General features: G+C 48.0%; 2 protein-coding genes across 3 annotated transcripts in view; one reads left to right on the plus strand and one right to left on the minus strand.

Moving 5' to 3' along the window:
- The first annotated feature begins 13,899 nt into the window (after nucleotides 1-13,899).
- PDRG1 (p53 and DNA damage regulated 1) lies at nucleotides 13,900-20,866 on the plus strand. The gene is made up of 5 exons (XM_010993898.3): nucleotides 13,900-14,076; nucleotides 15,669-15,744; nucleotides 16,570-16,644; nucleotides 18,522-18,602; nucleotides 19,215-20,866. The coding sequence occupies exons 1-5, from the start codon at nucleotides 13,990-13,992 to the stop codon at nucleotides 19,295-19,297; spliced, it is 402 nt and encodes a 133-aa protein (XP_010992200.1). The 5' UTR covers nucleotides 13,900-13,989; the 3' UTR covers nucleotides 19,298-20,866.
- Nucleotides 20,867-22,118: 1,252 nt separating this feature from the next.
- TTLL9 (tubulin tyrosine ligase like 9) overlaps nucleotides 22,119-26,644 on the minus strand; it is a 37,110-nt gene continuing 32,584 nt past the window's right edge. For both annotated transcript variants that reach the window (XM_010993897.3, XM_064475791.1), the window contains one exon: nucleotides 22,119-22,265. In XM_010993897.3, coding sequence (XP_010992199.1) covers nucleotides 22,189-22,265 — 77 coding nt within the window. In that variant the 3' untranslated portion in view covers nucleotides 22,119-22,188. The remainder of the gene's footprint in view (nucleotides 22,266-26,644) is intronic.

Below are 26,644 nucleotides of genomic sequence, written 5' to 3' on the forward strand. Positions count from 1 at the left end.
TCGGCGCCGCCCCCGCCCTTCCCCCACCCCGCCAGGGCTGTGGCCGGATGGGGGCAGCCCCCTTGGGAGTGGAGAGGGGGAGGGGAGAGCATTCCAGGTCACCCTCTCCTTCCTTTCTCGGAGGATTGGGGCCCCAGTCTCATGCCTTCTGCCTCTCAGCACCCCCCACCTCCCTCTCCACTTCCTTCTTTCCTCTTTTCTTCGCCGCCCCCTCTCCATCCTCTCCTCTGTTTACCTTCGATGGTCTGGGTCTGAGGAGGGTAGGAGACCAGGCACTTGGAAGTAAGGGGCGGGCACCCCAGTAACCCACTGGCAATCACTGGATGCTCACACGCCACTTCCTAGTTGCCAAAGTGTTCACATATTGTTCCATCCCTTTCTTTGATCTTGAGAGGTCTCTTTTCTTATTGTCTTCTTATTGCTTTTAAGCTGAGTAAACGGCTGCTCTGAGAGTAGCTGTCTCCTCCCACTCTCCCCTTTCCCTCCCTCAGAGACTGCCTTCATCTGGCCACAGCTCTAGTAGAATAGAGGCAAGGAAGGGGGTAACATCAGAGGGAGAGAGATGGGAGGAAACACCAGGTGGAGGAAAGAGCAAGTGCAAAGGGTTGGAGGCCTAAGACTGGAGGGCATGTTTTCAAGGAAGTCTGGATCACAGATCCAGGGAAGTGGAAATCTAGGAAAGATGGGGCTGGAGAGTTCCGAGGAATGAGATCGTAAAGGACCAAAAGATGTGCTTTATCTAGGAAGCACTGGGGAACCATTGCAGAATTTGAGCAGGGGAGTAATCAGGATTTGGAAAGAAGACCCTACAGCCAGAGGAGAGATGTGCTTGCAGGGAAGCAGCCTAAGGGTGGACAGACCAGAGAGAGAAAGCAGTAATCCAGAAGAAGGGTAGGGTCCCTCATGCATCCCAGATATCCCCTGTTCACCACCCCACCTTACCCATTCCTCCTTTGCTCAGATTGGATGTATTAGGGCATTTATTATACAAACGCTCATGTAGCAGTTTCTCTTTGCTCAGGACCTTTCTAAGCACGGTACATTTACTAACTCATTTTTTCCTCCGAATTTGTGAGATAGTTTACATTTTCCTCCCATTTTACAGATGAAGAAGCTGAATCATAGAGAAGTTAATTTGTTTAGAATTACACAGTTGTAAATGGTACAGTCAAATTCAAATCCATCATCTGGCTCCAGAATAATCTTTTCTACCTTCCAAGGGGAGGATGAGAGAGGGGAGAAGGGGAGAAAAGAAGAGGGAAGGAGGAGAGGATTGAGGATCACTCTATCTCAGAGTAGCAACAGAGGGAGACTGTGGCCTGGGGTCAGGAAGGAGGAGCCATTTGCAGTCCTGCAGCCCAGCATCTCTTTCGTGTCCAGGGACTATTTTGGTCCCAGCAATGCTCAGGAGGTTGGAGTGCCAGCTGTGATTTAAGGCTGAAAATGGAGGAGGAAGAGTTAAATAATTTTAAGGGAATTTTCCAGGCTGGATTCAAAGCTGACAGTCTTTATTCACTGGCATGTGTAGACTGGTGGGAGTTTTTGTGGGCTGGGTTGGAAGGGAGTCCAAATCCCAAAGTAATTTAGGCAGGAGCAGTCTCTTCCTTTCCTTTCTCCCCTACAACCCTAGGCAGGGAGACTCATGGAGTGCACAGAGCCCTGGACAGAGGGAAGATCTGACCCCAGATCCTCTTATGGCCCTGGGCCAGTTCTGCATGTGTCTGGATGGGGCCAGAGTTAGAGTCTCTCCTCTGGGCCCCACCCAGTGGAAGTAGCCCTTCTACCTTCCATGCCTCATCACATCCCAGGATCAGTCTATTCAAACAGGCAGTAGAAGACACCCTTTTATGTCTCAGACTTTAGAGCCAGGAAACCTGGCTTCAAAACCTACTCGTTCCTTCCTAGCTCCATGACCTTGGGCAAGTCACTCAATTTCTCTTAACTTCAGAAAAGAAAGTAAAATGATGGGGGTTGGGTGGTAACCAGTGCCTTTCTCCTAGGGTTGTGATAAAGATAATTAATGCTGATTATTAGCTGGGGTGATGCCTCCTTCAGGAAGCCATCCCAGATCTCCCATCTGTGCCTTGCTCCTTATACCTCAGAGAAGTCTCCCTGACTCTCCCATTATGAGTTTCCATGACACTTTAGTCTTTTCCTTCTTAGCATCAGTACACTGGCAATTTATCTTTTTATGTTTGCCTGTTTGGAATTGCCTGGGAGCTCCATAAGAGTTGGGACAGTTCATCTATTTTCTTCCCTAAGAAATTGTCCAGTGCCCAGTTCTATGCCTGGCGCTCAATAGGCATTCTATACAAATCATTGAATGAATGAATGAATGAATGAATGAATGAGCAAGTGATCAGTCCTGTGAAATAGATTCTGCTATTCTCCCCATTTTGTAAACAAAGTAACTAATTCAGACAAGGGCAGTGACTTCTGTATATATCCAGCCCTTCTATGTGTTAGGAGCTGTGCTAAGAAATGTACTAATATTACCATATGTTATCCTGAAACCAGCCATTTTTGGGAGTGAGAAAACTGGGACTCAGGGAGGTGCTGTCACTTACTCAGGACCATTAGTTAGAAAGTAGCAGAGTTCTCATTCAAGAACTCTAGTTCAGGCAACTGGAGGAGTGAGACAGAGTAGGGATCTGATGGGGTGCATAAAGTGTGGGTCAGGGGGAGTGACCCACCTGTCAGTGATACTATAGAGAGGACTCTGCCCTCAGTGAGTTTGGACTGGTGTATTCTGAGTGGCCTGATATCAGAGATCAGGAATTCAGACTAACACCAGTAAGGAAGTACAGGGGATGGTGTTCCACTGAGGCTGGGGACAGAACAGCTTGGGCAAAGTCTCTGCAATGGGACTGAGCCAGGCTCATTCAAGGGCTAAGAGGATTCTGGGTCTGGCTGGTGTGGAAGCTGAAGGTGGACTACAGCTGGTCAGAAGTGGGTAGGTCCTTTGAGACCTCATCCAGTTCCCTGAGCACTTCTCTCATTTTATAGACAGGGACACTGAAGCCCAGAGAGAAGTATATATAGCAAGCAGAAAATCTGGGAGCTCTTAGTCCACAAGGGCATGGTCTCTGGGCATTGTCGGGAATCACTCTTAGGAACAGCCTTCATCACATTTCCTCAATTAGCCAAGAGCTCAGTCCATACCTACTGCACCCTCTGCTTGGACCAGTTTCTAATAATATTCCTTTGGTTCCAGTGCAAACTCTGCACAAGATAATTGACACAGCATTGTTTATATCAAGAAAAATTGGAAACAACCCGTATGCCCTTTAGTAGGGGACTGGCTAAATAAATCATGGACTTCCTGACAATGGAATGGCATGTAGCAGTAAAGGAGGTGACGAAGCACTCTATCTCTTTACACAGAGAGATGTCCTTAGGGAAAAGCAAGGGACTGAACAGGGGAAGGCTGGGTGAAAAGTAGGACTAAGAACCACTATTTGTATTTGTTTGTATATGCATAAAGAAACTTTGGATGTCTACAAAGGGAAATGAGGTTACTGGGGGGCACTGAGCAGAAGGAAAAGGCAAATGGGAGGGAAACTTTATTATATGCCTGTTTATAATTTTTTTGAATCATGTGAATGGATTTACCTATTAATAAAATGAAATAATAATGGGGCCAGCTGCTACTCAGCTACTGCTGAGTGTTGTCATATGGGAATAGGATGTCAGTACGGTCAGGTTTTCCAATTATTCCAGAGAAGCCAGGAATCCGGATCTTTATTGTAAAATCTCTTGATTCCTAAACATTGGCTCCATTTTTTCTCAGACACTTTTCAGGCCCAGTAAATAGGTCAGTGGGTCAGATGCTGCCTGAGAGCCACTCCTTTTCAGTCTCAGCTCTAATGGCTTACTGCTCCCTGGGCTGGAGTTCTCAGCACCCAGGATCTCCGCCCCCATGTGGGCAGCTGTGGACAGAAAATCGTCTTGTCCTGCCCGTCTCCTGGTACCCTCCAACCCCTGCCCCTTGGGGCTGTGACATTTGGGGCTTTTAACTCAAGATCTGGAAGGCAGAGAGGGGTTATGAACGCACAGATAAATCCCTCCCCTGGGGCCTTGCAGGCATCGAGGCCCAGCTGCCTCCTGCTGCCCACCCATCTGTCCCTGAGAGGTGGGGACAGGAGTGGGGCTGCCAGGAATGGGGGTGGGCAGGAGTCTCCGCTCTGAGCCTCAGATCACTGGGTTCTGTCCAGGCTCAGAATCTAAGATTGTGAGAAGAGGAAAATAGGGGCTTAACTGCACCTGATTGGTGTGTGCTGAGGTAATTCAACAAAATTACAAAATGCCAGAGTGGGAAGAGCCCTAAGAGACCATTTCATCCAAGCCCCTGGTTGCACAGATGGGGAGACCAATCTCTGCTCCCCATCACCCCGGCCCAGGCCTCAGCCTCGTCACCTCTCTACCGGACAAGTGGATGGCACCAGCCTCTTCACTGGGCTCCCCGCAGCCCTTCTTTCCCCTCCTATTGTTCAATCTCCACCACCATCCAGAGGGGCCTTTTTAAAAGAGAAATCTGATCAGATCCCATGTCTGCTTAGAACCTTCTGACTACTTCCTACTTCCTACCTCAATTTGAGCCCAAGTCTTCAGCCCTGCACACGATCTCTTCTGCTTTCCTCTTCAACCTCACCTCCTTTTGTCTTCCCCTCACTTGTTCTGTTCCAGCCACAATCCCTGCTTTTCCTTTACATGCCAACCTTCTCCCTCCCACACGGCTTCTGTTCCTGCTGCTCCCCCAGGGGCTCACAAGCCTCCATCGCTCTCTTCTCCAAAATGTTGCCCCTTCAGAGGGATTTTCCTGATCATTTCCCATGACACCCTGTCCCTTCCCCTGCCTTATTTTTCACCCACAGCGTTTATCACTGCATGATGTTATAACACATGTTTACTTGTTTCTGGTCTATAGTATAAGATCTGTGAAGGCAGCAATCATGCCTAGAGTCTTCACCATTGTGTCCTCAGCCCTTATCGGAGTTTGGCACATAGATGCTTAGTGATCCTGAAACAGCTGTGACATGAAAGGACAGAGTCTACAATTCAGGTGACAGCCAGTCCTGATTCTGTCATTACTTGCTTAGGTGACCTTGAGTGAGTCACCTCACCTCTCTGGGTCTCAGTTTCCTCCTTTATGAAACAAGGGAGTCACTAAAACACCTCCAATTCAATAATTTTGAGATGTCTTCTCTGTTCCAATGTCACTTTCTCCCCTATGGAATCTGAAAGTCCTTTAAACAAACATAATTGTGCTTATTTATTTATTTAGTAGTTAACACACTCACAGTATTCAAAATTCAAAGGTACAAAAGGAACACATTTGTCTCTCCTATCTTGTCCTCCAAGGTTCTCCTTCCCAGAGGCACCCGATAGTAAAGTTTCTCCTTTCTTTCTTCCTCCCTTCCTCCCTTTCTTTCTCTCTCTCTCTTTCTTTCCTTATTTCTTGCCCCCATACTCTGCTTATCTGTCCTACACCATTTGGAAACAAATCATTGCTTAATTACACACAGTTTTGTACTTTGCCTTTTTTCACATAATAGCATTTTTGGAGATTGGTTTATATCAGTGCGTAGAGAGCACTCCTGTCATTTTTCGTGGCATCACAGCATTCCATTGTATAGATGTTCCATAATCTACTTCACCAATCCCCTAAATGGTGGGCAATTAGGTTGTCTCCAGCCTGTCGCAATAATACTTCAGTGAATGGCTTTGTGGACACACCATTTGGGATATCTGTAGAATACATGGACTTACTGATCGAATGGCATTATGTGTTTATAATTTTGATAGATTCCCTCTATAGGGACTATATCAATTTATCCCACACATACCAGTATTGAATAGAAGTGTGCAGAAAGGGCCTTTTAAAATGCAATAAGCCCTCAAGACTCCTAGTAGATTGGTAAATTGTTCAACCTTGCTAAGCCTGTTTCTTCTTCAGTAAAATGAGTATCCTACTTCACAGTATGATGGTGAGGATCAAATGAGACAGTGCATGGAAAGTTCTCAGCACAGTTCTTGGCACATAGTAGGGCCTCTAGGAAGGTTAACATCCCTCCCCTGCTTGATGTTATTATCTGCCCACAGACTGTGAGCTCTGTGGGAGCAAGGACTTGTTTGCCTTTTTTGCTGCTATAGCAAAGCCCTGGCTAATGGAAGATGCCTAATAATTATTTATTACATGAACGAATCCACTTTCCAGCTTTGCTTTGTCCACCAGGCCCTCCATGAACTAGCTCCTGTCTACCTATTCAGCTTCATCTCCCACCCCTTTCTCCCCTTCTCCTTGGGATCCAGCCACACTGCCTCCTCCAGTTTCCCTCCTGCCACAGTGCCTTTGCATTTGCTGTTTCCCCTGCCTGAAACAATTTCTTTACCCCATCCCCACCCATAACCTCTCCATCTGCTTAGTTTATTTCTACCTGTCCTAGGTCTCAGGTCAAATGGCACTTTCTTAAGATAGCTTCCTCTACTTCTAGGCCCTGATTTAGGCTGGGACACCCCCCTATGTACTATTTTACTGGACTCTGAGCTTTTTATTTGAGCCTTATGACAATTAGGGATGGTAGCCACATGAGTGTCAATCTTATCCTTGTGACCAAAAGCCCATGAGACTCAGGATTAGACCTGTCCTGTTTACCACTGGGTCCCCAGGGCCTGGCACAGTGTAGGCACCCAGTAACCATGGCCTTGAGTGAATGAGTGAGTGCCAGCACCCATTTTACAGAGAGGTTGAGCCACGCATCCCCACCCAAGACAAGGGAAGTCTTGACTCCATGTTCCACTCTTTTTCAGTGGAAAGAGCATGAAAGTTTCTGGCTGGTAAAGAAGGAAAGGGAGAGAGAGAGAGAGGGAGAGAAGGAGAGACTGGACCCTTAATTCCCTCCAAGGCATGATTAGGTTGTGGCCTCACTCAGTCATTCAGCAGACCTCTCCTGAGGCATCCTCTGAGGGCCCTGGGCACCCAAGGGGAAGCTCACAGAGCCCCTAGCCTCACTGGTGCTCCCAGGCCAGTGAGAAAGCCAAAACCAGGGCAAAAATAAGCTTAGTCCAAAACAAGAAAGTGATTGATGCCAGAAGAAGAGGACCAGAATCCTTCTGGAAGGCCTGAGGGAGAGCCACCCTCCTGGAGGATCAGGTTGGGAACGAGGTGGGGTCTTCCAGGAGGAGGACCTTTAAGGGAAGAGTAAGCCTCAATAAGTGAAGAAGGAGAGCAAAGGCTATTCCAGGCAGAGGGTGCAATTTGAGCAAAGGCAGAGAGGTGGGCAAGCCAGGGGTGATTGGGAACTAGGGTTCAAGAGAGTGGGGTGAGATGAGGCAGAGAAGAAGTTGACCTTGCAGACAAGTACCCAGAAGCATGTCCCTGAAGGATCACTGCAGGACTTATACTCCCCAAAGATGGAAAACAACTAAGTGTCCATTCATAAAAGAATGGGTCAGTGACTGTGATACTCACAACCACCACAGTAGCAAGCTTTAGAAAGGTGGATAATACCTAATGTTGGGGAGGATGTGCATCACTGGTAAATGAGGGTAAATGAGCACAGCCATTATGCCGAAGAATGTGGCGGTATTTAGGAAAAAGAAGTGTGTGGATGCCCCCAAGTCAACAACAGCACATTAGGATGTTCAGTGTGGCCGTGTGTGTCAGTGTGGAGAAAAAGGGAACTCAAGCACCTGCAGCCAAGGGAGAGGACACTTGAAATGTGGTGGAAGCAGTTCTGAGTTCCCTGGAACTTCCAGGAGCAAAGAAGTAGAAGTACAGAGAGGACATGAATAGACCCAAGAAACATCTAGATGAGAGAGAGAAAGAGAAAAAAACAGTGGGAAATGAACACGACTTACAGCACAATAATATGTATATGGATTAAAAATACATACCCAGTTTATCAGTATCTACTAAAACTTAGCATACCCAGCAATCCCACTCTTAGGTGTACACACAACAGAAATGAGACATACGTGTATGTAGTCAAAGACGTACACGTGACTGTTCACGTACGCACTCTATGCAACAGCCCCAAGCTGGAAACCACCACATGTCTGCCAACATCAGGATGGTTTAATTGCCCTGTAGTCCTCCAATGGGAAACTCTACAGCATTGAGAGTAAGCAGTCTATAACTACACACAACAACAGAAATAAAGCTCATGAACAAAGTGTGGAGTGAAAGAAGTCAACCACAAAAGAGCACACATTGTGTAATTCTATTTGTATACAATTCAAAAACAAGCAAAACCAACATACGGTGTTAGAAGTCAGTGTGGTGGTCACCTTGCAGTTGTGGTTGCAGGGCTCGGACGGGGTCTCCTGGGAAGGGGGCTGCGGACATTCTTTTGCTCAATCTGAGTACCGGTTACATGAGTGTGTTCAGTTTTTGAATGTTCACAAACTGTATATTTCTGATTTGTGCACTCCTGTGTGTGTTATACCTTAGTAAGAATTTTAAAAATACATCAACATATAACACAACTACTATGCATTTTTCAAGAAATCACAAATATTTAAGGACATGTATCAAACACAGTTGAGATTCGGTGAGGTCAGAATTGAGTAGGGGTGCGGGGAAAAGGAGGAAATAGCAAAGGCAAGAGAGGGTCTTTGAAGACTAACTCATGACCACGTGCTAAGAACTGAGGGGTGGGATTAATTCAATCATCTGCACTTTAGTGCAGGAAAAATCAGTGTAAAATTTAATTTGGAAAACTAGATAAATGAACTCTTGTGCTTATACACTATAGACTACTTTGCAGCCATCAGGGAATAAGAGAGAGATCTAAATATACCCAGCAAATATGTCCAAGAGCAAACAGGCTGCAGAGTGATCATTCGTGTGATCACTCACACAGCACCCTGCATGCCACCTTCCTACCCTGCCATGCACGTGATAGTCCTACATGTGTTCTCTGGGTTCCTAACTATGCCTTTAAAGGAACATCGCACTTCTGAAAAGACACCCAAACTGGGATTCTAGAGGGAACTGAGATAGGAGAGAGTTGTCAAAACAGAACTTTAATCTTCTCTGTAATGTTTTCATTTTCAATAAGAAGAATCTATTCATGGAATTTTGAATGAATGGATTTAGTATTAGAGGTGGTAGTAAAGACCAGCTCAGGGAGGCCTGGAATGTTCTGGGCTTGTATTCTCTTTGAGGTCACTGAAGATTTTTCAGTTCAAGCCTTAGGACCATCTGTTGCCTGATGAGCTCAAGGCATAGGGATTTGGGACACAGGTCGCCACCTGGCGTCCCCATCTGGCTGCGTGACCTTGGGAGGGTCCCATCCCCTTTCCGGGCCTCTATGTCCTCATCTGCCCAATGGGAATCAGATTTCTTCATTACCCGGGGATGTGGGAGGATGAAGTGAGGGCTTGAGGAGAATATAAGGGATTATTCTCTGGGTCAGGGGGAAGAGGGAGGGGAGGCCTCCCCTCCACCTGCCAAGCCCACAAGGCTCAAAGGCAGTGGAGGGAGGAGCTGGGGACCACCCAGGAGAGCAAACAGTCCATCTGTGGGACAGGGGCACATTGTCAGCAGCTGGGAGGACTGGCCCGGACTACTCACAGGCCAGAGCCCGTGGGGCAGCCACACAGGCTGCCTGGAAACTTGGGATATTGAGCCAGCTTCCCACTGCTCCCAACCCCAGTGTAGTCACAGCCCTGTCACTTCTCCAAGCCCCCATCATCACTGTCCCACCACCACCCCCCCCACACACACAGAACTGCACCATATTTGCCCCTTTTAGTCTGTCCTACCCCCACAGCCAGAGGAGTTTCACAAAGCAAACCCAATCACATCCCGTCCTTACTCAAAACCCTCCAGCAGCTTCACACAGATCTGAGAACAAAATCTAACCCCCTTACCTTAATGACAAGTCCTGGCCTGATTTGCCTCTCCGACCTCCCACCTCCCACCTCCAGCATAAGGGTTAAAAGCCGAGCCTCAGAGAGAATCTCTTTTGGTTAGCGTTCTCTTTTCCTCATTCATCCATTCAAAAATGTTTCTTGAGCACCTACTATGGACCAGGATCTGCTCTAGGTACTTGAGGTACATCAGTAACAAATGAGACAAAGATTTCTGTCCCCATGGAACTTCCTTTCTAACAGAGGGAAATTAACAATAAATATAAGTAAGTAAATTATATAGCATGCTGGAAAGTGACAAATGCTATGAAAAAAAGTAGAGCAGAGGACATTGATCAGAGTACTAGGAGGGGCGGGGGTTGCATTTTTAAATAGAATGGTCAGGGTAGGCCTCATTGAGAAGGTGAAATTTAAGTAAAGTCTTTTGGGACCCGAGGGAGTGAGATGTGAAGACAGCAAGGGAAAGTGTGGACAGAGGGAGGAGCCAGTGCAAAGGCCCTGAGGTGGGACTGCGCCTGGCTGGTTTGAGGAGCAGCAAGGAGGTGGGGAGAGAGGTGGGAGATTCTCAGAGAGGTAGGGCAGGTCATGTAGGGTCTTAGTGAGGAGTTTGGCTTTTACTGAGTGAGATGGGAGCATTGGAGGGTTCTGACCATAAAGGAGTGGGGGAAGCAGGACAGAGAAGAAGAGGAAGCCAAGCAGGTCTTGTGGATGTCACATGCATGGCTGCTTCAGCCTGATCCCACTGGGGAGCTCTGGAGCATAAGTTATACCTCAGAGTTATCCCGCCACATCCCTGCCAGCATCCCAGGCAAGGAAGGTGGGTTTTCATATGTCTCAAATGATAAGCTACAGCCCAGAAGGGAGGGTAAGTTCCCCCAGGAGGCTCCAGCAGCCTGAGAGCAGTGCTCCTTAAAGACAGAAGTGGCTGGCTGCTGGTTACTGAACGCTTACCCAAGGGGGATGCACAGCAGCTGTAAAAGGGGGTGCAAGGCAAAGGGGTGTAGCATCGATCTTGTGGTCTCCAGTCCCCAAACACCAAAGCCCCAGCAGACTCATCCCTTTTGGCCTCGGGGTGGCTGAAGATGGGGGCATACCCCAGTGTGGCCAGGTAGCTTTTCTGGTTAGGAAAAACTTAGGGATCACCCCCACCTGGGCTGCGAAGGGATTCAGGCTCTGCAATGTCCTGACCACGTGGCAGTCCAGCCTTATGCACCTTCTGGGATGGGGAGCTAGTTATCCTGGAGTTCACTCTGTTAACCTTTGGATATTTTGGGTTTTAGAAAGTTCTACTTCCTGTTGAGTCCACTCCTTCATTCCATAAACATTGACTGAGCACCTACTGTATGCCAGGCACCACCATAGGTTCTGGAGACACAGCAGGCAACAAGACAGACAAGGTCCCTGCCCTGAGAAGCTCTCGATTTGAGAGGGAGATGATAAGAGAAAAAAGATGGTGTGCTAACTGCAGAGATGGGGGTAGCCCAGGAAGCTGTTGGGGTCCAGAGAGGACTCTGGACCTTTGGAAGGAAGAGACACCAAGCTGATAAGTGGGGGATATGTGTAGTTACATAGGCACAAAGGTGTGCAAGGAAATGAATCCCGGTTGATGGAGGAGTGTGTGCAAAGGCCCTGAGAGTCTCACCAGTGCTCACCGTCTCCACTGCTACCCTCTGTCCAGCAAACAGCCTCTCCTACCTGGACAATTATAGCAGCATCCTCGTGGGTCTCCCAAAGGAGCAAAGAAGCTGGGGTAGGCAGCCACTAGCTCCTCCCTCTTCTTGGTTGAGGATCACTCCTGTGGGCCTTAACTCACCCACATTCCCCACTGCACCTGCGTCCATGAGCAGAGAGAAGCAGGAAGCCACAGGCGAGTATCATAGTCTCTGTAGGCCACCTGCATGAACAGCCTTGCCGATGTGGGCGGGCCACCTATGTCCCCTCCTATAGCCCCACATGCTCAATGCCTCCTTCCCCTTTCTGACCTCATTTCCTACTTTCTCCCCCTTGCTTTTTCTGTTCCACCTACCCTGGCCTTGCTGGCCTTCCAACTTGCCACATGAAGGCTCATCACAGAGCCTTCTCATTTGCTGTTCCCTCTACCTGGAATGCTCTTGCCCCAGATATCCACGTAGCTCACCCGCTTACCTCCTCCATGTCTCAGCACAAATGCCCCCTATTCAGGGAAGCCCTCCCTCACCACCTTATCTCAAATAGCCCCTCGCTCATTCCCTCTCCACCTTGTTCTCCACAGCACTTATCACCCGCCACCAGACATAGGATGTATTTTGTGTGTTCATGTGTTTATTGTCTCTCTCCCACCAGACAGAAAGCATTCTGAGGGCAAGGACCAGGTCTTGCTCATGGTAGAATCTCTATAACAGAGCCAGGGTGGTCAATAAATATTTATGAAATAGATGGTTCTGAAACAGGAGTCCTTCCAGGTCTGACTGTGTCAAAGTCTTAGATATAACTCCCCTCCCCATCATGGCTGGTGGCCAGGGATACCCTCTAAGGGAAAGTCACAGTCAAGAAGCTGCCAATTTGGGAGACTTCCTCAACCCTTCCCCATCCAAGCCCATCTGGCAGGGGTCAAGGGTCAGCCTGGTCCAGCCCTCTTTGGGCCCCAAGGTGGAGGAGACCCAGTCCTGGGGTCCAGGTCCCAGGGATGCCTGGTGAGCCCTGTTTCTCCTCTGGGAAATGTTCCTCCTTACTTCACAGGGCCTGTGTCTGCATTTCTGAACCAGAAGGTGTTTACACAAAATATCCTGGGTTTGGCGACAAATTCACCCTCAATGAGGAATCCTTAATGAATCTCCTTTCCCCATGCCAGGTGGCTGCAGGGAAAATTAGCTCTGCTGCTGGCAGTTGAAGGAAGCCAAAGGCCAGACAAAGACAGGGTGCTCCTGGGACTTCTGGAGCTAAAATTTGGGAGAGGGTATTTTTTCAGGGTCCAGAGACAGCTGTGGTCTGGAAGCCAGAGCACTCCTTGACCCATGTTTGCTCCTGAATTGCTGGGTGACAAGGCATTGCCCTTCTCCCGGCCTCAGTGTGCAGCTGTGAAATGAACAGTAATAACACATCTATGCAAAGCTTGTTGTGAAATTCAAGCAAGGCAAGGGATGTGAAAGGGCTTGGTTACAGTGGCCAAAAGGAGAGAAATAAAAGCTGTACTCAGGGAGACAGGAGGTCAGAGCGCTAGTACTGGGTCTGCTGCTGACTTTTTCAAGTCCTCGCCACTCTCTGAACCTTGGTTTTTCCAGCTGTACCACGAGGGGTTTGGGCACGCAGATCTCCAGGGAACCCTCTAGGTCTGAAGGGCAGCCACTGTCCAGATGGAGGTCCTCCCAGGTCCTCTAGCCCACACCGTTTCACTTCCCAGCACGTACAGAACTTCTTTTCTTCATTGCTCACTGCCCATGATTTCCAGGCCCTTTCTTGGGTCTAGGTCAGCTATTCTGGACATTGGGCCCAACACAGGGGCTCAAAAGTGGGGGTCAAACTGATTTTTAAAAGATTCCTGCCTCCTTCCAATCCTGAGAGACAATGGGGGAATCTTCATTCACTCTGATTTTATTAATCAGAAACTGAAGGTGTCAGAGGTCACTGTAAATCACACATAGGCTTCTTGGGTGTTGCAGGGGAAGTATGATTTGATTTCTCCAAAGCCCTATCACCGCCTGCGGTAGTATATAATTCTTTGTTTTCTCATTAATTGTTGGTGTTTTCCACTAGGATGAAATTGCTTGAAGGTAGGGACTTTTGTTCACTGTTGCATCCTCAGCATCTAAAACTGCTTGGCACAAAGTGGGTGCTCAAGAACTACATTAAGGGAGGGAAGAGGTTAAGAGGCAGCACAGCCGACTGTGCTATCTGGGCCTGCAGAGGGCGCTCCAGCTCCGCCCCAAGGCTAGACCCGCCTCCGAGGCTAGGCTCCACCTGTCGCGTCCGGCTTACGTGCGTGAATTGGACCCTGCGCGCCACCGTTCTTCTTTTAATTGCGCATGCGCGCCGGAAGCCCTGTCAGAGCGACGCGGGCGCAGGCAGAGCTGCGGCGAGACAGGAGCGGAGCCTGATACGGGTCGCGGCCCCACGGAGTCGGAGCTGGTGGGCAACATGCTGTCGCCCGAGGCGGAGCGGGTGCTGCAGTACCTGGTGGAGGTGGAGGAGCTCGCCGAGGAGGTGCTGGCAGACAAGCGGCAGGTAGGAGACCCGTCCGCGGCGCTGGGGCCCGGGTTTGGCGGTTGGGGCCTGGAGGCGAGAGCCTAGGGAAGCGCGCGAGGTCCGGAATCTGGCTCCAGCACGGGCTCGCGGTGAGTTGACCTAGGCTTGTGGACCAATGGCTGTGACGACAGCCTCGGCGGCTGTGAGATTATGTGGGTCAGGTGCGTGGCGCAGCGCCACGCCTCGCTCCTTTATTCCGCACGTATTGAGTGAGCGCTTCTCTGTGCCATGCGTTCCCTCTGTCGCCGCCCTTTCTCTGCCCCTTGCTGTGCCCTCCGGATTCCTGCCCGTTACCTCTTGGGGAGTTTGGTTGACTCGAACCCCTTTTTCAAAATGCTCTTCATGGGCCCCCTCACTGACCTAGATTGCACCGCCCGGTTCAAGGACCTGAGTGGAGAAGAGGAGCAGAACAGAGACTTGAGTGGTCTCGTGGTCGCGCAGGAGTGGGAGGAGCGTGCGGCCCTGGCCGTGGAAGGCCTTGTAGACTCGCACAAGGAGTCTGGGCCTGGTTCGAATGGAAATGCCAAGGGCTTGAAGGGAGTTCTTGGGGTGGGGGGAGATATTGTAATGCATTTAAGGTTTTAAAGGATCTCTCTGGCAGCTCTGTAGAGCACAGAATATAAGGGGGCAGGGGCCTGGTGAGGGACCATTGCGATGGTCCAGGAGAGGGATGGATTTGGACCAGGGTGGTGGTGATGGGTCAGAAATATATTTTGGAGATGGACCTAGTAGGCCGTGATTACGGTTATATATAGGGATGAGGGAGTAGGAGGAATCAAGAATAATTCATGATTCCTTATCTCCAGTTGAAGTGATTGGATGGTTGATTGGTGGGGTATTTAGTGAGAAGAGGAAAACTTGAGGAAGAGCCTATTAAACACTGCATCAGAGTGTGCTGGGCAATAAAAATAATAGCAGTTAAAATTTGTTGAGTACTTACTGGGCATCGGGTACTGTGCTAACTCATTTAATTCCTGGGTTAATAACCTATGAGGTAGGTATTGTTCATATCTCGTTTTTCAGAGAGGTGAAATTACACAGCACACAACAGGCAGTAGGATTCAAACCTGGGTATTGGGCTCCAGAGCCAGCACACAGTGTGCTGTATTGCCTCCTCACTTCCTTAGTAGCTTTTGTGTTCTTATTATCATCTCAGTGCCTCACCCCTGCTGTTCCAATCTAATTGTGTTGGGTTTCTCATGATACTAGGTCCCAATCAGCTGGAGAAGCTTGTCCAGGGAGTGGTTTCCAGTCCCCTGGTGATTCTGAAATGCCCTAAAGCTCGAGAACTAGTGTTCCAGTGGATGATAAAGAAAATTACCTCTTTAGTCATTAAACATTTCCCTAGCACCTTCTCTGGGGGGGAGACATCTGCACAAAGCATTATCTTTAAGGACCTGGAAGCTGAGTAGGGGAAGAAATACCTTCATGTATCAGTCCATTTCAGGCAGGATGTTGGAATTGACCTAGGGACAATGCTTTGTTGTCTGTTAGGTTTTAACAGCCCCGGTCTGTTGGTAGTACAGGCTGACAGAGGTAGCTGAGTTCCCTCCTGCCCCTGTGCTTTTCAGATTGTGGACCTGGATACCAAAAGGAATCGGAACCGGGAGGGCCTGAGGGCCCTGCAGAAGGATCTCAGCCTCTCTGGTAAGCCAAGACTTCCTCGCTGCAGCCCAGGAGGCCTGCTCAGTTTTCCTTCTAAGGCCTTCCACTTATTCCTGATGGAGACCAGGCAGGAGACCACAGCCCGTGGAGATGGGGGAGGCAGTGTTGAACGTCTGACATGGATGGTGGCTCACAGTTTCAGCTGCTCATCTCAGTGACAAGTTGTGAGCTGCTGGCTAATCGAAAATGGCACTGGGAAAATATTAGGGGATGTAAAAACAGTGCAGTTCCTGTCCTTGTGTGAATGAGTAAAACAGCATAAATACAGAATTGAAGATTGTGAGAAAGGTGATAGAGGACATGGGGTAAGTGTTGGAGGAGGGGATGGTGTCTCTTTAGATGAGGCCAAATTGTTGTGACAGAGTAAGCTGCAGAGGAGGGGCATGTGATGAGGCTGTAGAGATGGGCAGAGGCCAGGCCATAATGAAGGGCCTTGGGGGCCAAGGGCTTAAAGTGACTGGAACGCCTAGAATCTTTCAGTTGCTTCTCTCACCAGAGTAAAATCCAGAGTCCTGCAAGACCCCCTGTAATCCAGACCCCCTTGAACTCTCAACATCGTCTCTTCCACTCTCCCCCTCACTCATTGAGTCCACCCTCGCTGGTCTGCTTGCTGTTCCTAACACCCCAGCGCATTACTGATCTTTGCTATTATCTTTTTTTGTTTATTCCCTCTTCTCCAGTATAACATAAGCTATGAGGGCAGAAACTTTATCTTGTTCTCCTGCGTTCTCAGCATCTAAAATGATGCCTGGCAGATAGTAGGTGCTTAAAAATATTTGTTGAAGAAATGACTATTTGCCATTTCAGAAGATGTGATGGTTTGCTTCGGAAACATGTTTATCAGGATGCCTCACCCTGAGACGAAGGAAATGATTGAGAAAGGTAAGGCCTCCTGGGGATGGGTCAGGGACATCCACCCCTCTGCCCCCTCCCCTTTGTCTCAACCAAGAAGCAAGAGTCTGGCTTTAGGCAGCTTGATGAGAGGCAGCTGTGTGCATTTCAGTCCTTGCTCTGCTCCTGGGAGTTATCTCCTCATCTTTAAAAAGGGGACACATCTACATAGCACGGTTGTTGTGAAGTTGCGATAAAACAGTATGCGTGTCTAGCGCAGTGCTTGTTTATCCATGAGGAAAAGTTGGACTGCAGATAACAGAAATCCAACAAATGGAGACTTAAGGAAATAAGAGGTCTATTTTTCTCATGTAGAAGTTATCCAGAGATGGGCTTTCCAGGACTGGCACAGCTGCTCAGCAGTGTCACTCTAGCATAGTCTCATGGTGACTGTGCCATCATTGCAGGCCTTGTGTCCGAGTGCTAGGCTGGAGCAAAGGCAGAGGGCTTTCTCATATGCGGCCTTGCCTTCTGTCGTAGAAAATAAAACCATCCTCCTCAGGACTTCTGCTGGTACATCATTGGCCAGAACTGTGGCACATGGCCACCTGTATCTGCCAGGGAGCCTGGCAGAGTGAGCTTTTATTTTTCACATCCCTTGCAACAGTGACTGAGTTGAAAATGGAGGTTCGGGGAGAGTGAGCCTGTAGGGTCTGCCACAGCCTGGGTATGCAACAGCGTGTTACATCTCACAACCACAGTCCTGGAGGCTCTTTGGAGAAGCATCATAAAGGCAAAAAGTCAGGCTGCACGTGAGCCCTTGGCTGGGAGAGGGGCAGGTTACACGTGTTTTTTCTTCCCCACCCCTGAAAATGTGTGGGCCAAGAGGACCAGCAAGTTTGCTTTTGTCCCTGAGAGCAGGGAGTTTCTTTCCCTGTTGAAATCAAAATTCTGGCAAAGGAAACTGGATCAGCTTGGAGGAGAAGCTTCAGGCTCTACCACTGAAAAACATACACTGATATTTGGATATAAAATTAAGAGTTGTCACTGCACTTGAGTGGAGGTTGAAAGCCGCCCGGACTAAGCTTTTAGAGGGCACCACCTGCCTGGGTTCAGGATCGGATCCTCCACTCTCTTGGCCCACAAATGTAGTCACTGACCTCGAGGGGTTCTGGGACATCATCATCTGTGGTTCTCAGAGATGGACGCAAGCTCAACAAGCTTGTGTGAGCATGGTTACTCATTTAAAAAGAGAACCAGAACTACTGCCCAGGCTAGAGGGTCAGCTGATCAGGGCTTCTCCCCATCAGAAAGAGTGAAGTCTGTGGGGAAGACATGCTGACTAGAATGTCACTTGTGAGTGGCTGAAAACGGAGCAGGTGGGGCTGGTTGGGTGGCACTAGGCAGTCACACTTCTCACAGCACATCTGCCTTCAGGTGCAGCCCGTTTAGTAAGATAACCTCTTCACTGCCGTGGATTAGGTTAAGCATGAACATTAGGCTGAACATTGATTGTTCAGGTCAGTTAACACAGTCCTGCCTTTGTAAAAACCCCTTACCTTGATGGATATGGGTTTTTTTAAATGCCTCCGCTGCCTGTTTTCCATCCATCTTCGGGTAGGCTGGGTCTAGGTTCTTGTTTTTGTTTTTACATTTGAATTTTCCATAATTTCACTGTTCGGGGTGACCTCAAATCCTGATGGTGCCTTCACCGTCCACTCTGCACAATGAGGACAGGTTGGTGAGCCGTGGGTCAGGGGACTGGTGTGCTCAGCCCTTTCCTGGCTCACTCAGTGGTTGGGGCAGGTCATGTCCCTTCTCAAGCCTTTAGTTTCTTCCTCAGTCTCTGAAATCCCCCCCTTTTTTTTTCCTGTGTGCTGAGACCCCTTGCCCTTACCTTACCCTATTTGCCCATCTCATTTTCTCAGATCAGGAGCATCTGGATAAAGAAATAGAGAGACTCCGGAAACAACTTAAAGTGAAGGTCAGCCGCCTCTTTGAGGCCCAAGGTATTGGCCCAAGGGCTGTGGGTAGGGCTGGAAACCAGGATGGGTGACAGCGTGGACTTTGAAGGCAGGGGTGGGAAGCCTCTCCAGGTGGGCAGTGGCCTGGACAGCTGGTGAATGGTACCGTAGCTGTGGGTAGTGGACAGGGTTGTTTTGAGCCATTCAGAGCTGGAATGGATAGGAAGTTTGTGAGGTCTTACTCCTTTCACAGGTTCTTTTCCAGACATCAGTAATGGCCTGGAGTATCTCACATTTTGTGCCAGGGCATGGTGTGGGGACCGGGATAGCTCTCTCTGAGGGGGCTCAGGCCTCAGTCAGGTGGTCCAGATTAGAGCTGAATTTCTAGATAAAGCTAGCCACTCCAGATTGGTCACAGTCTGGCAGAAATCTGGAGGTTTCTGGGCAGCAGTCATGACTCTACAGGTTCTTGGTGACTCAGGAGCAGGTATCAATGTGCATTGTTCAGTGCATTGCAGAATTTAAGGCCCATCTCTGTCAGACCAGGGGTTTGCAGCATGAATGCAGCGTAAGCCCCTTTCCCAAGCCTGACTCCAGGGGCCAGTAGATTGGACAGCTCCAGGCCTGACTCGCTGATGAATTGTGTTCTCCCCATAGGCAAACCGGAGCTGAAGGGTTTTAACCTGAACCCCCTCAACCAGGATGAGCTTAAAGCTCTCAAGCTCATCTTGAAAGGGTAAAACTCAAGAACCAAGATGGGGCACCTAAGACCAACATCCCTCCTGGGATCATGGAGGACCCAGGACTTTCCAGCCTTGAAACCTACAAGGACAGGATCTTCCCTGCAAGGGGACAGGTGGGAGGAATCTGGCCACAGCCCCTGTTTGAAGCTTCTTTGTAGTGCGTGGCTACTCTGATGGCAGGAGGGACCCCTCAGCCTGCCAGTTATCTCCTGGGCCTGACCACTGGGACTGGATGGACACAAGACCCATTGATGGGCCCTGGCAGCCCCAGAGGGTAGGAGGGGCAGCGCCTTTAGGGGTGTGAGAATGACTGCAGTAGGCACTTCTCAACAATAGCCTGCTGTTCACATGGGCCCCAGGCCAGGGAGAAGGGAGTGGGGACGAGTGGGAGCTTCATTCCAGCATTCCTCTTAGAAGTGGAGCGACATTTTCAAGTAGTATGTGTAACGGAACTGAAATAAAGCAGGAGGCTCACTGGTTTGTGGTTCACCATAGTCGTGTGGGGCAGAGATGCCAGTCCCCCCCACTGCCTCCATTCTGGCCCATTTTCCTGCTTGTCCCAGGATGGATTGCAGGGTAGGTGCTGCTCATCAACCCGCCGCAACTGCTTTTTAGTCAAAAGGCCTTGCAGACTCCTGCACCAGAGGTGACTGAGGGCTGCCCTCGCCGTGCTGCGCTTGTCCGGCACGTGCCTCCACCACCTCTGAAGCAGGGCCAGGGCCATCGCTGCTCAGAGTTCCCGTCTGCTTTCGGGGTCTGAAGACCCTAACATGACTGGGCTGTGAGGGCAAAGGATGTCTTCCATGTGCCTTGGGGCAACACAGAATAATTGTTACCAAAATGAATGAATAATAGTTTCTAGTCTTTACCTCTTTTGTTTCTTAACTGAGGGCATGCTACTCCCTTTGGGATACCATCTACAAAGGAGTGGTGGTTCCCCTTTGAAACGGAGTCAGGATTAGAGAGGCAGTAACAGATGACGACAAAATGGAGAGCGCACTCCATTTAGTTCCAGGCAAGCGTTCTATTGGGACACAGGGTGGCATGGTCAGATCTTATGTTTTCTTCAAGAGAATTTAGAAATTTTGATTTTTAAGTTGAACCTTCTGTTTTTTAAATATTGCTGACTAATTCAAAAATTTTTTAAAAACTTGGGTGTTGGCCAAACTTTACACAAGCCAAATTTGGTCCAGACCTACAATTTTGCATCCTCTTGAGTTTGTTTTAGTAAAAATGCTTGCTGGGTTTTCCCTATGATGGCCCTAAGAAGTAGGGAGGTGGAATTAAAAACTAAATTCTATCCACAGTAGACTAGCCTAAGGATTGATAGCTCCAGATAGGGGAGTACTATACAGCTGTATGAAGAATAAGGAGGCTCTGAGCACTGATTCAGAACAAGCTCCCAGATACATGTGAGGAAGCAAGGACAGGTGTCTAATAAGCTGATAATTTGTGTGCAATTAGATGATTCCCTCGAAGTAGAAACCGTGGTTGGAGCACAAGAGGGGAAGGGAAGGACATGTTGCTGTTATGTTGCATATTTTAAAATAAAAATGTAAAAAAGTAGGGAGTTGTAGCATTCACTTTGGTAGATACTGTCTGGTATGACTGCCTGGCTTAGAGTGTCTCTGTCTGAACATTACCTCTCCCTGTCTGGTGGGTGGATGCTGGACCTAAAAAAGAGCCAATCAGATTCTTTGTCTTAGAGATGTGGAACCATGTCTGGGGCTGTCTGGGCTTGCCCCAGTCACAGGGATGGAGGGAGGTTCCCACACCCTGGAGGCAGGAGGCCCAGAATGGCCCAGTTTCTGGCCTTCTCAAGTCTGGTGGATTCACATCTTAGATTTGCCAGTATTTTCCTTCCAAAAGCCCAACCCTTCCTTATGCAGTCAGATTCTGCTATTTGCAGCCAATAGAACTCTCCTGAGGCAGGGAGAGTGGTAAGGGAGTTGCCTGTGATCCCCATGATAGGTCCCCCTTTAGCTCTAAGCCACCAGCCCACTCTTGTTGCAACTCCTCCTAAACCAAGAGGAGGCGTAGGAATGTGAAAAATGCAGACATTCTTACTTGCGCCCAACTCCCCAGGCCATCTGTTTGCCAGCCCAGGGCTTTCTGGTTTAAAAAGCTCCGCTCCCAACCCCAAACAGGGAGGCCCAGAGAGGCACCAAGGTCACCCAGCTGACTTATATGAGTGTACCTTTGAAGATACCCTCACTAAGCAGCGCTGCCTTCCTGATCCTTACCTTGTCCACTGGAGAAATGAGGATGCTCTGGCCCACTGGTTTTCAGATGGTCAGGGGAGCTCAATGGGTTCCCCTGACGTGCAAGGTCAGGGTATTGTAAGGAGGGCAGGATGTATTTAGGGCTCAGTCTTTCCTCAGACCCCTGATAAACACAACATAATAACTTCGCAGCTAAAGACAAGTTCCCTAACCCCTGAACCATTGCTCTTGGAGGATCCTTTCAGCACTTACCTCCTGAGAGTCATCAAAGGGTCAAAGCCAAGAGGACTTGGCTGCAGTCAGCAGCATCCCCTGAGCCAAGCCTAGAGCCCAAAGACTCTCCTGTGTTCCTTTATTAGCTGTGATCTCTCTCGGGTAGCAGAACTTGCTGCATTTGCCCTCTTTGGGCCTGATCACCAATCCAGCCAATCCGTCAAGGTTAAAAATCTATCCAGTCCCGGGGATTGGCTGTCTTCTGGTGCAAGATGCCCAGGGTGGTGTGAGGGCATCGAACCAGCAGCAAGCAGCAGTGCCAGGCCAGCAAAACAGCTGCCAGACAGGAGGGAGGGAGGCGAGTGCTCAGAGGTGCTGCTGTGCTGGAAACTGGGAGCAGGGAGAGGATCTGTGTGCCACCTTCCAGGGTCGCTTTCCTCCGAGCGGTGGTGATTAGCTGGGAACTTTCTTCTGGCCTTGAAGGGAATGGAACAGCTGCCTCAGCTGTTTTTTCCGATCATTGACACAGCCTGGAAGGAAAGTGGAGTGTTCGCTGGGATGGCCTGTCCTTGGTAGAGGGGGGCTTGGAGGGAGTGGAGGGGCCTGTGCTCCCACTCCCTAGTGGGAGGAGGGGACAGCTGGAGCTGTGCAACCACAGGTAGCCTATACTTTACATCCTTGCTCCACTCATGACTGCCACAGCCCTCAGGCAGTTCATTTATACCTTTGAGCATCAGTTTTCTCATCTGTAAACCAGGATACCTGCTTTAGGGGGCGAATGTAAGGATCATCAAAAGAAGGTACCATTTACCTCAAACCAGGGACTGCTTCAGGTATAGAATGTGCCTTCACAGTGATAATGTGCACAGGAGAAAACTGAGGCCCAGAGGTTAAGTAATTTGTTCCAAGTCACACAGTAAGTAGTAGGACTGAGACTTGAACCCAAGCACCAGAGGCCAAGCCTTTAACCCCTGTGTCTCATTGCCTCACCTTCTGGCTTTGCTCAGTGAAAATGCACTTAAGAGCTGGCACTGGGCCTGGTACCTAAATGGCTTTCTTCCCTTACCCAACCCCTTGTGTCAGCTAAGAGATGACTATTCCCCACACATGGTCCCTACCCTCATGGACGTGTGTGCCAGGCAGTCCATGCTGAGAGGCTGACATGTGCTTCGGAGACACCTCCTCTCCCAGCACATTCACAGTGTCTCCCACTTCCTTCTGCTCTCAGAGCTAATCCCTGAGGCAACTCCATGGTCATTTAATCTTGTGCCAGGCACATTGCTGGCACTCACGAATGGTGGCTGAGTGAATGACTCAACTGACCTGGAGGTGTCTGTCATCTTCCTCAGCATCCCAAAACCCTCCCCTACCTCCTAGGCTCTCACCAGCCATCAAAGGCTTCTCTGAGCTGAGAGCTCACTATATCCATTCCCAGGGTCTTCCAAAGTGAGTTCCTGGCTTTAACTGTAATTGGCTCATTCATAACTCCCAAACCTTCATGTCCAATGCAAATCTCTTCTTGGAGTTCTAGACAGCTCTGAGTTATCTGTTGATCTTTTCACCAGAAGATCCCACAACACATTCCTAACTCATTCCATCAATACTCTTCCCACCCCCAGCCAGCTCCTCTTGTATTCACCACCATTCGCCCAGATACTCAACTGAAGACTTGGGAATTAACCTAGAGACTTCTGAAGCAGTGGCTCTCAACCTAGGCTGTGCTTTAGAGTCATCTGGGAGCTTTCAAAACTACTGATGTTCAGACTAGTTGTATCTTTATCTCTGACAGGCATCAGTATGTTTTTTAATGCTCCCACGTGATTCCAGTATCCAGCTGAGGTGGAGGACCACTGTTCTGAATCTTTGCTACTCAAACAGGGTCCAGGATCCCAGCAGCATTGATATCTGAGGTGGATTGTTAACAAAGGTGGCTGCAACAGGATACAAGATTAACACAGAAATCAGTTGCATTTCTTTACACTAACAATGAAATACCAGAAAAGGAAAGAAACAGTTCCTTTTAAAACTGCATTCAAAACAATAAAATACTTAGGAATAAATTGACAAAAGAGGAGAAAGACTTATGCACAGAACTACAAAACATTGATTAAGGAAATTAATGAGAAAGAAATGGCAAGATATCACATGTTCTTGGATTGGAAGAATTAATACAATATTTTTTAAATGGCCATACTACCCAAAGCAATCTACAGATTTAATGAGATCCCTGTAAAATTAGCCAGGACATTTTTCACAGAACTAGAACAAATAATCCTAAAATTTATATGGAATCACAAAAGACCCAGAATTGCCAAAGCAACACTAAAGAAAAAACAAATTTGGAGGAATAACCCTCCCAGACTTAAGACAATACTACAGAGCTACAATAATCAAAACAGCACAGTATTGGTACAAAAACAGACATATGGATCAATGGAACAGAATAGAGAGCCCAGAAATAAAACCACAGACTTATGGTCAATTAATCTTTGACAGAGGAGTCATGAATATACAATGGAGTAAAGACAGTCTCTTCAGCAAATGGTGTTGGGAAAACTGGACAGCCATTTGTAAAATCAAAGAAGTTAGACTACTCCCTCACACCACACACAAAAATAACTCAAAATGGCTTTAAGACTTAAACATAAAACAAGACACTATAAACTTCTTAGAAAAAAACATAGGCAAAACATTTTCCGACATAAATCTTAGCAGTGTTCTCCTAGGGCAGTCTACCCAGGCAATAGAAATAAAAGCAAAAATAAACAAGTGGGACCCTATTAAACTTGTAAGCTTTCGCACCGCAAAGGAAACCATAAGCAAAACAACAAGACAACCTACAGAATGGGAGAAAATATTTGCAAAAGATGAGACTGACAAGGGCTTAATTTCCAAATATATAAACAGCTCATACAACTTAATAACAAAAAAACAAACAACCCAATCCAAAAATGGGCAGAAGACCTAAACAAGCAATTCCTCAATGAAGACAAATGGCCAGTAGACACATGAAAAAATGCATAATATTGCTAATTATCAGAGAAATGCAAATCAAAACTACAATGAGGTATCACCTCACACCAGGCAGAATGGCCATCATTAAAAAGTCCACAAAGTCAATAAATGCTGGAGATGGTGTGGAGAAAAGGAAACCCTCCTACATTGTTGGTAGGAATGTAGTTTGGGGCAGCCATTATAGAAGACAGTATGGAGATTCCTCAAAAAACTAGACTTACCATATGATCCAGCAATCCCACTCCTGGGCGTATATTCAGAGGGAAAAAGATATCAAAAAGATACATGCACCCCAATGTTCATAGCAGCACTATATACAATAGCCAAGACATGGAAGCAACCTAAATGTCCATCAACAGATGACTGGATAAAGAAGTTGTGGTATATTTATACAATGGAATACTACTCGGCCATTAAAAAGAATAAAATAATGCCATTTGCAGCAACATGGATGGACCTGGAGATTGTCATCATAAGTGAAGAAAGCCAGACAAAAAGAAAAATACCATATGATATCACTCCTATGTGGAATCTAAAAAAAATAATAAAAATAAGGCAGAAATGAACTTATTTACAAAACAGAAATAGACTCACAGACATAGAAAACAAACTTATGGTTATCGGGGGGGAAAAAGGGGGTGGGAAGGGATAAATTGGGAATTTGAGATTTGCAGATACTACTATATATAGACAAGATAAACAACAAGTTTCTTTAACAGGGAATTATATTCAGTGTCTTGTAGTAACCTACAATGAAAAGGAATATGAAAATGAATATATGTATGTATATGTATGACTGAAAACATTATGCTGTGCACCAGAAATTGACACAACATTGTAAACTGACTATACTTCAATTAAATTAAAAAAAAAAAAAAGATGGAGATGGCTGCAACGATTCCTCCCAGTCCTATATGCGTACCTCTCTGCAAAGTGACTGCTGTTTCTCCCATCAAGAGGTAGAGTGTATTTCCTGCCCCGTGACTCTGAGCTGGACTAGCTCTAACTAATGGATTGTGGCAGAATGGCATTGTGGGATTTCTGAGCCTAGGCCTTAGTAGGCTTCGCTACGTCTTCTCTCACCTTGGAGACCTGAGACTACCATGTGAGGAAGCCAGGGCAGGACATTGGAGGACGAGTGGCCACCTGGAAAGAGAGCCCCAGATGACAGTATCAGCCACCACGCATGTGAATGAGGCTGTCCTAGGCCATCACATGAAGTCTCAGTGAATCTGCCAGGTGCCTGCAGCCCTATGAGTGACGCCAGGTGACACCTGAAGAATTTCATTAAGCAAATAAGATGAGGGAGGAGGGTAATAGCTCAGTGGTAGAGCAGGTGCTTAGCATGCATGAGGTCCTGGGTTCAATCCCCAGTACCTCCATTAAAGAAAAAAAAAAAAAAGATGGTTGTTTTAAGCCGTTAGGTTTGGGGAGAGTTTGTTATACAACAGTAGTTAACTAAGAGCATCACCTGGGAGCTTGGTAGATATGCAGACTCTTAGCCCCGACTCCAGACCTACTGAATCATACCTGCATTGTATGCAGGGCTTGAAAGCCCTGTATAGTCATCCTCCAACAACACAGTGTGGCAGGCACGAGGAGTCTGCCATGGAAAAACCATTCACAAACCTCTCCTTTGCCTTCCTCAAAGCAGACTACTTGACCACACAGGCTTCCTTACAGCTGAGGTGGCTGTGTGACCCAGTTCTGGTGGGTAAGATGTCAGCAGGGTTCTCTTCAAGGTCTTCCCTTTTGGAATAAAGAATCAAAGCTTGAAGGAAAGGCTTTGGCCCTTGGGCCTTCCTGTTTCTTCCTGCCTGGGACAGGGACACAGTGTCTGGAGCTGGACCAGCCATTTTGCAGCCATGAGGCAACAAACATGAACATCAGGGCA

This window comes from Camelus dromedarius, chromosome 18 (assembly GCF_036321535.1).
Source record: "Camelus dromedarius isolate mCamDro1 chromosome 18, mCamDro1.pat, whole genome shotgun sequence".
NCBI lineage: Eukaryota > Metazoa > Chordata > Mammalia > Artiodactyla > Camelidae > Camelus > Camelus dromedarius.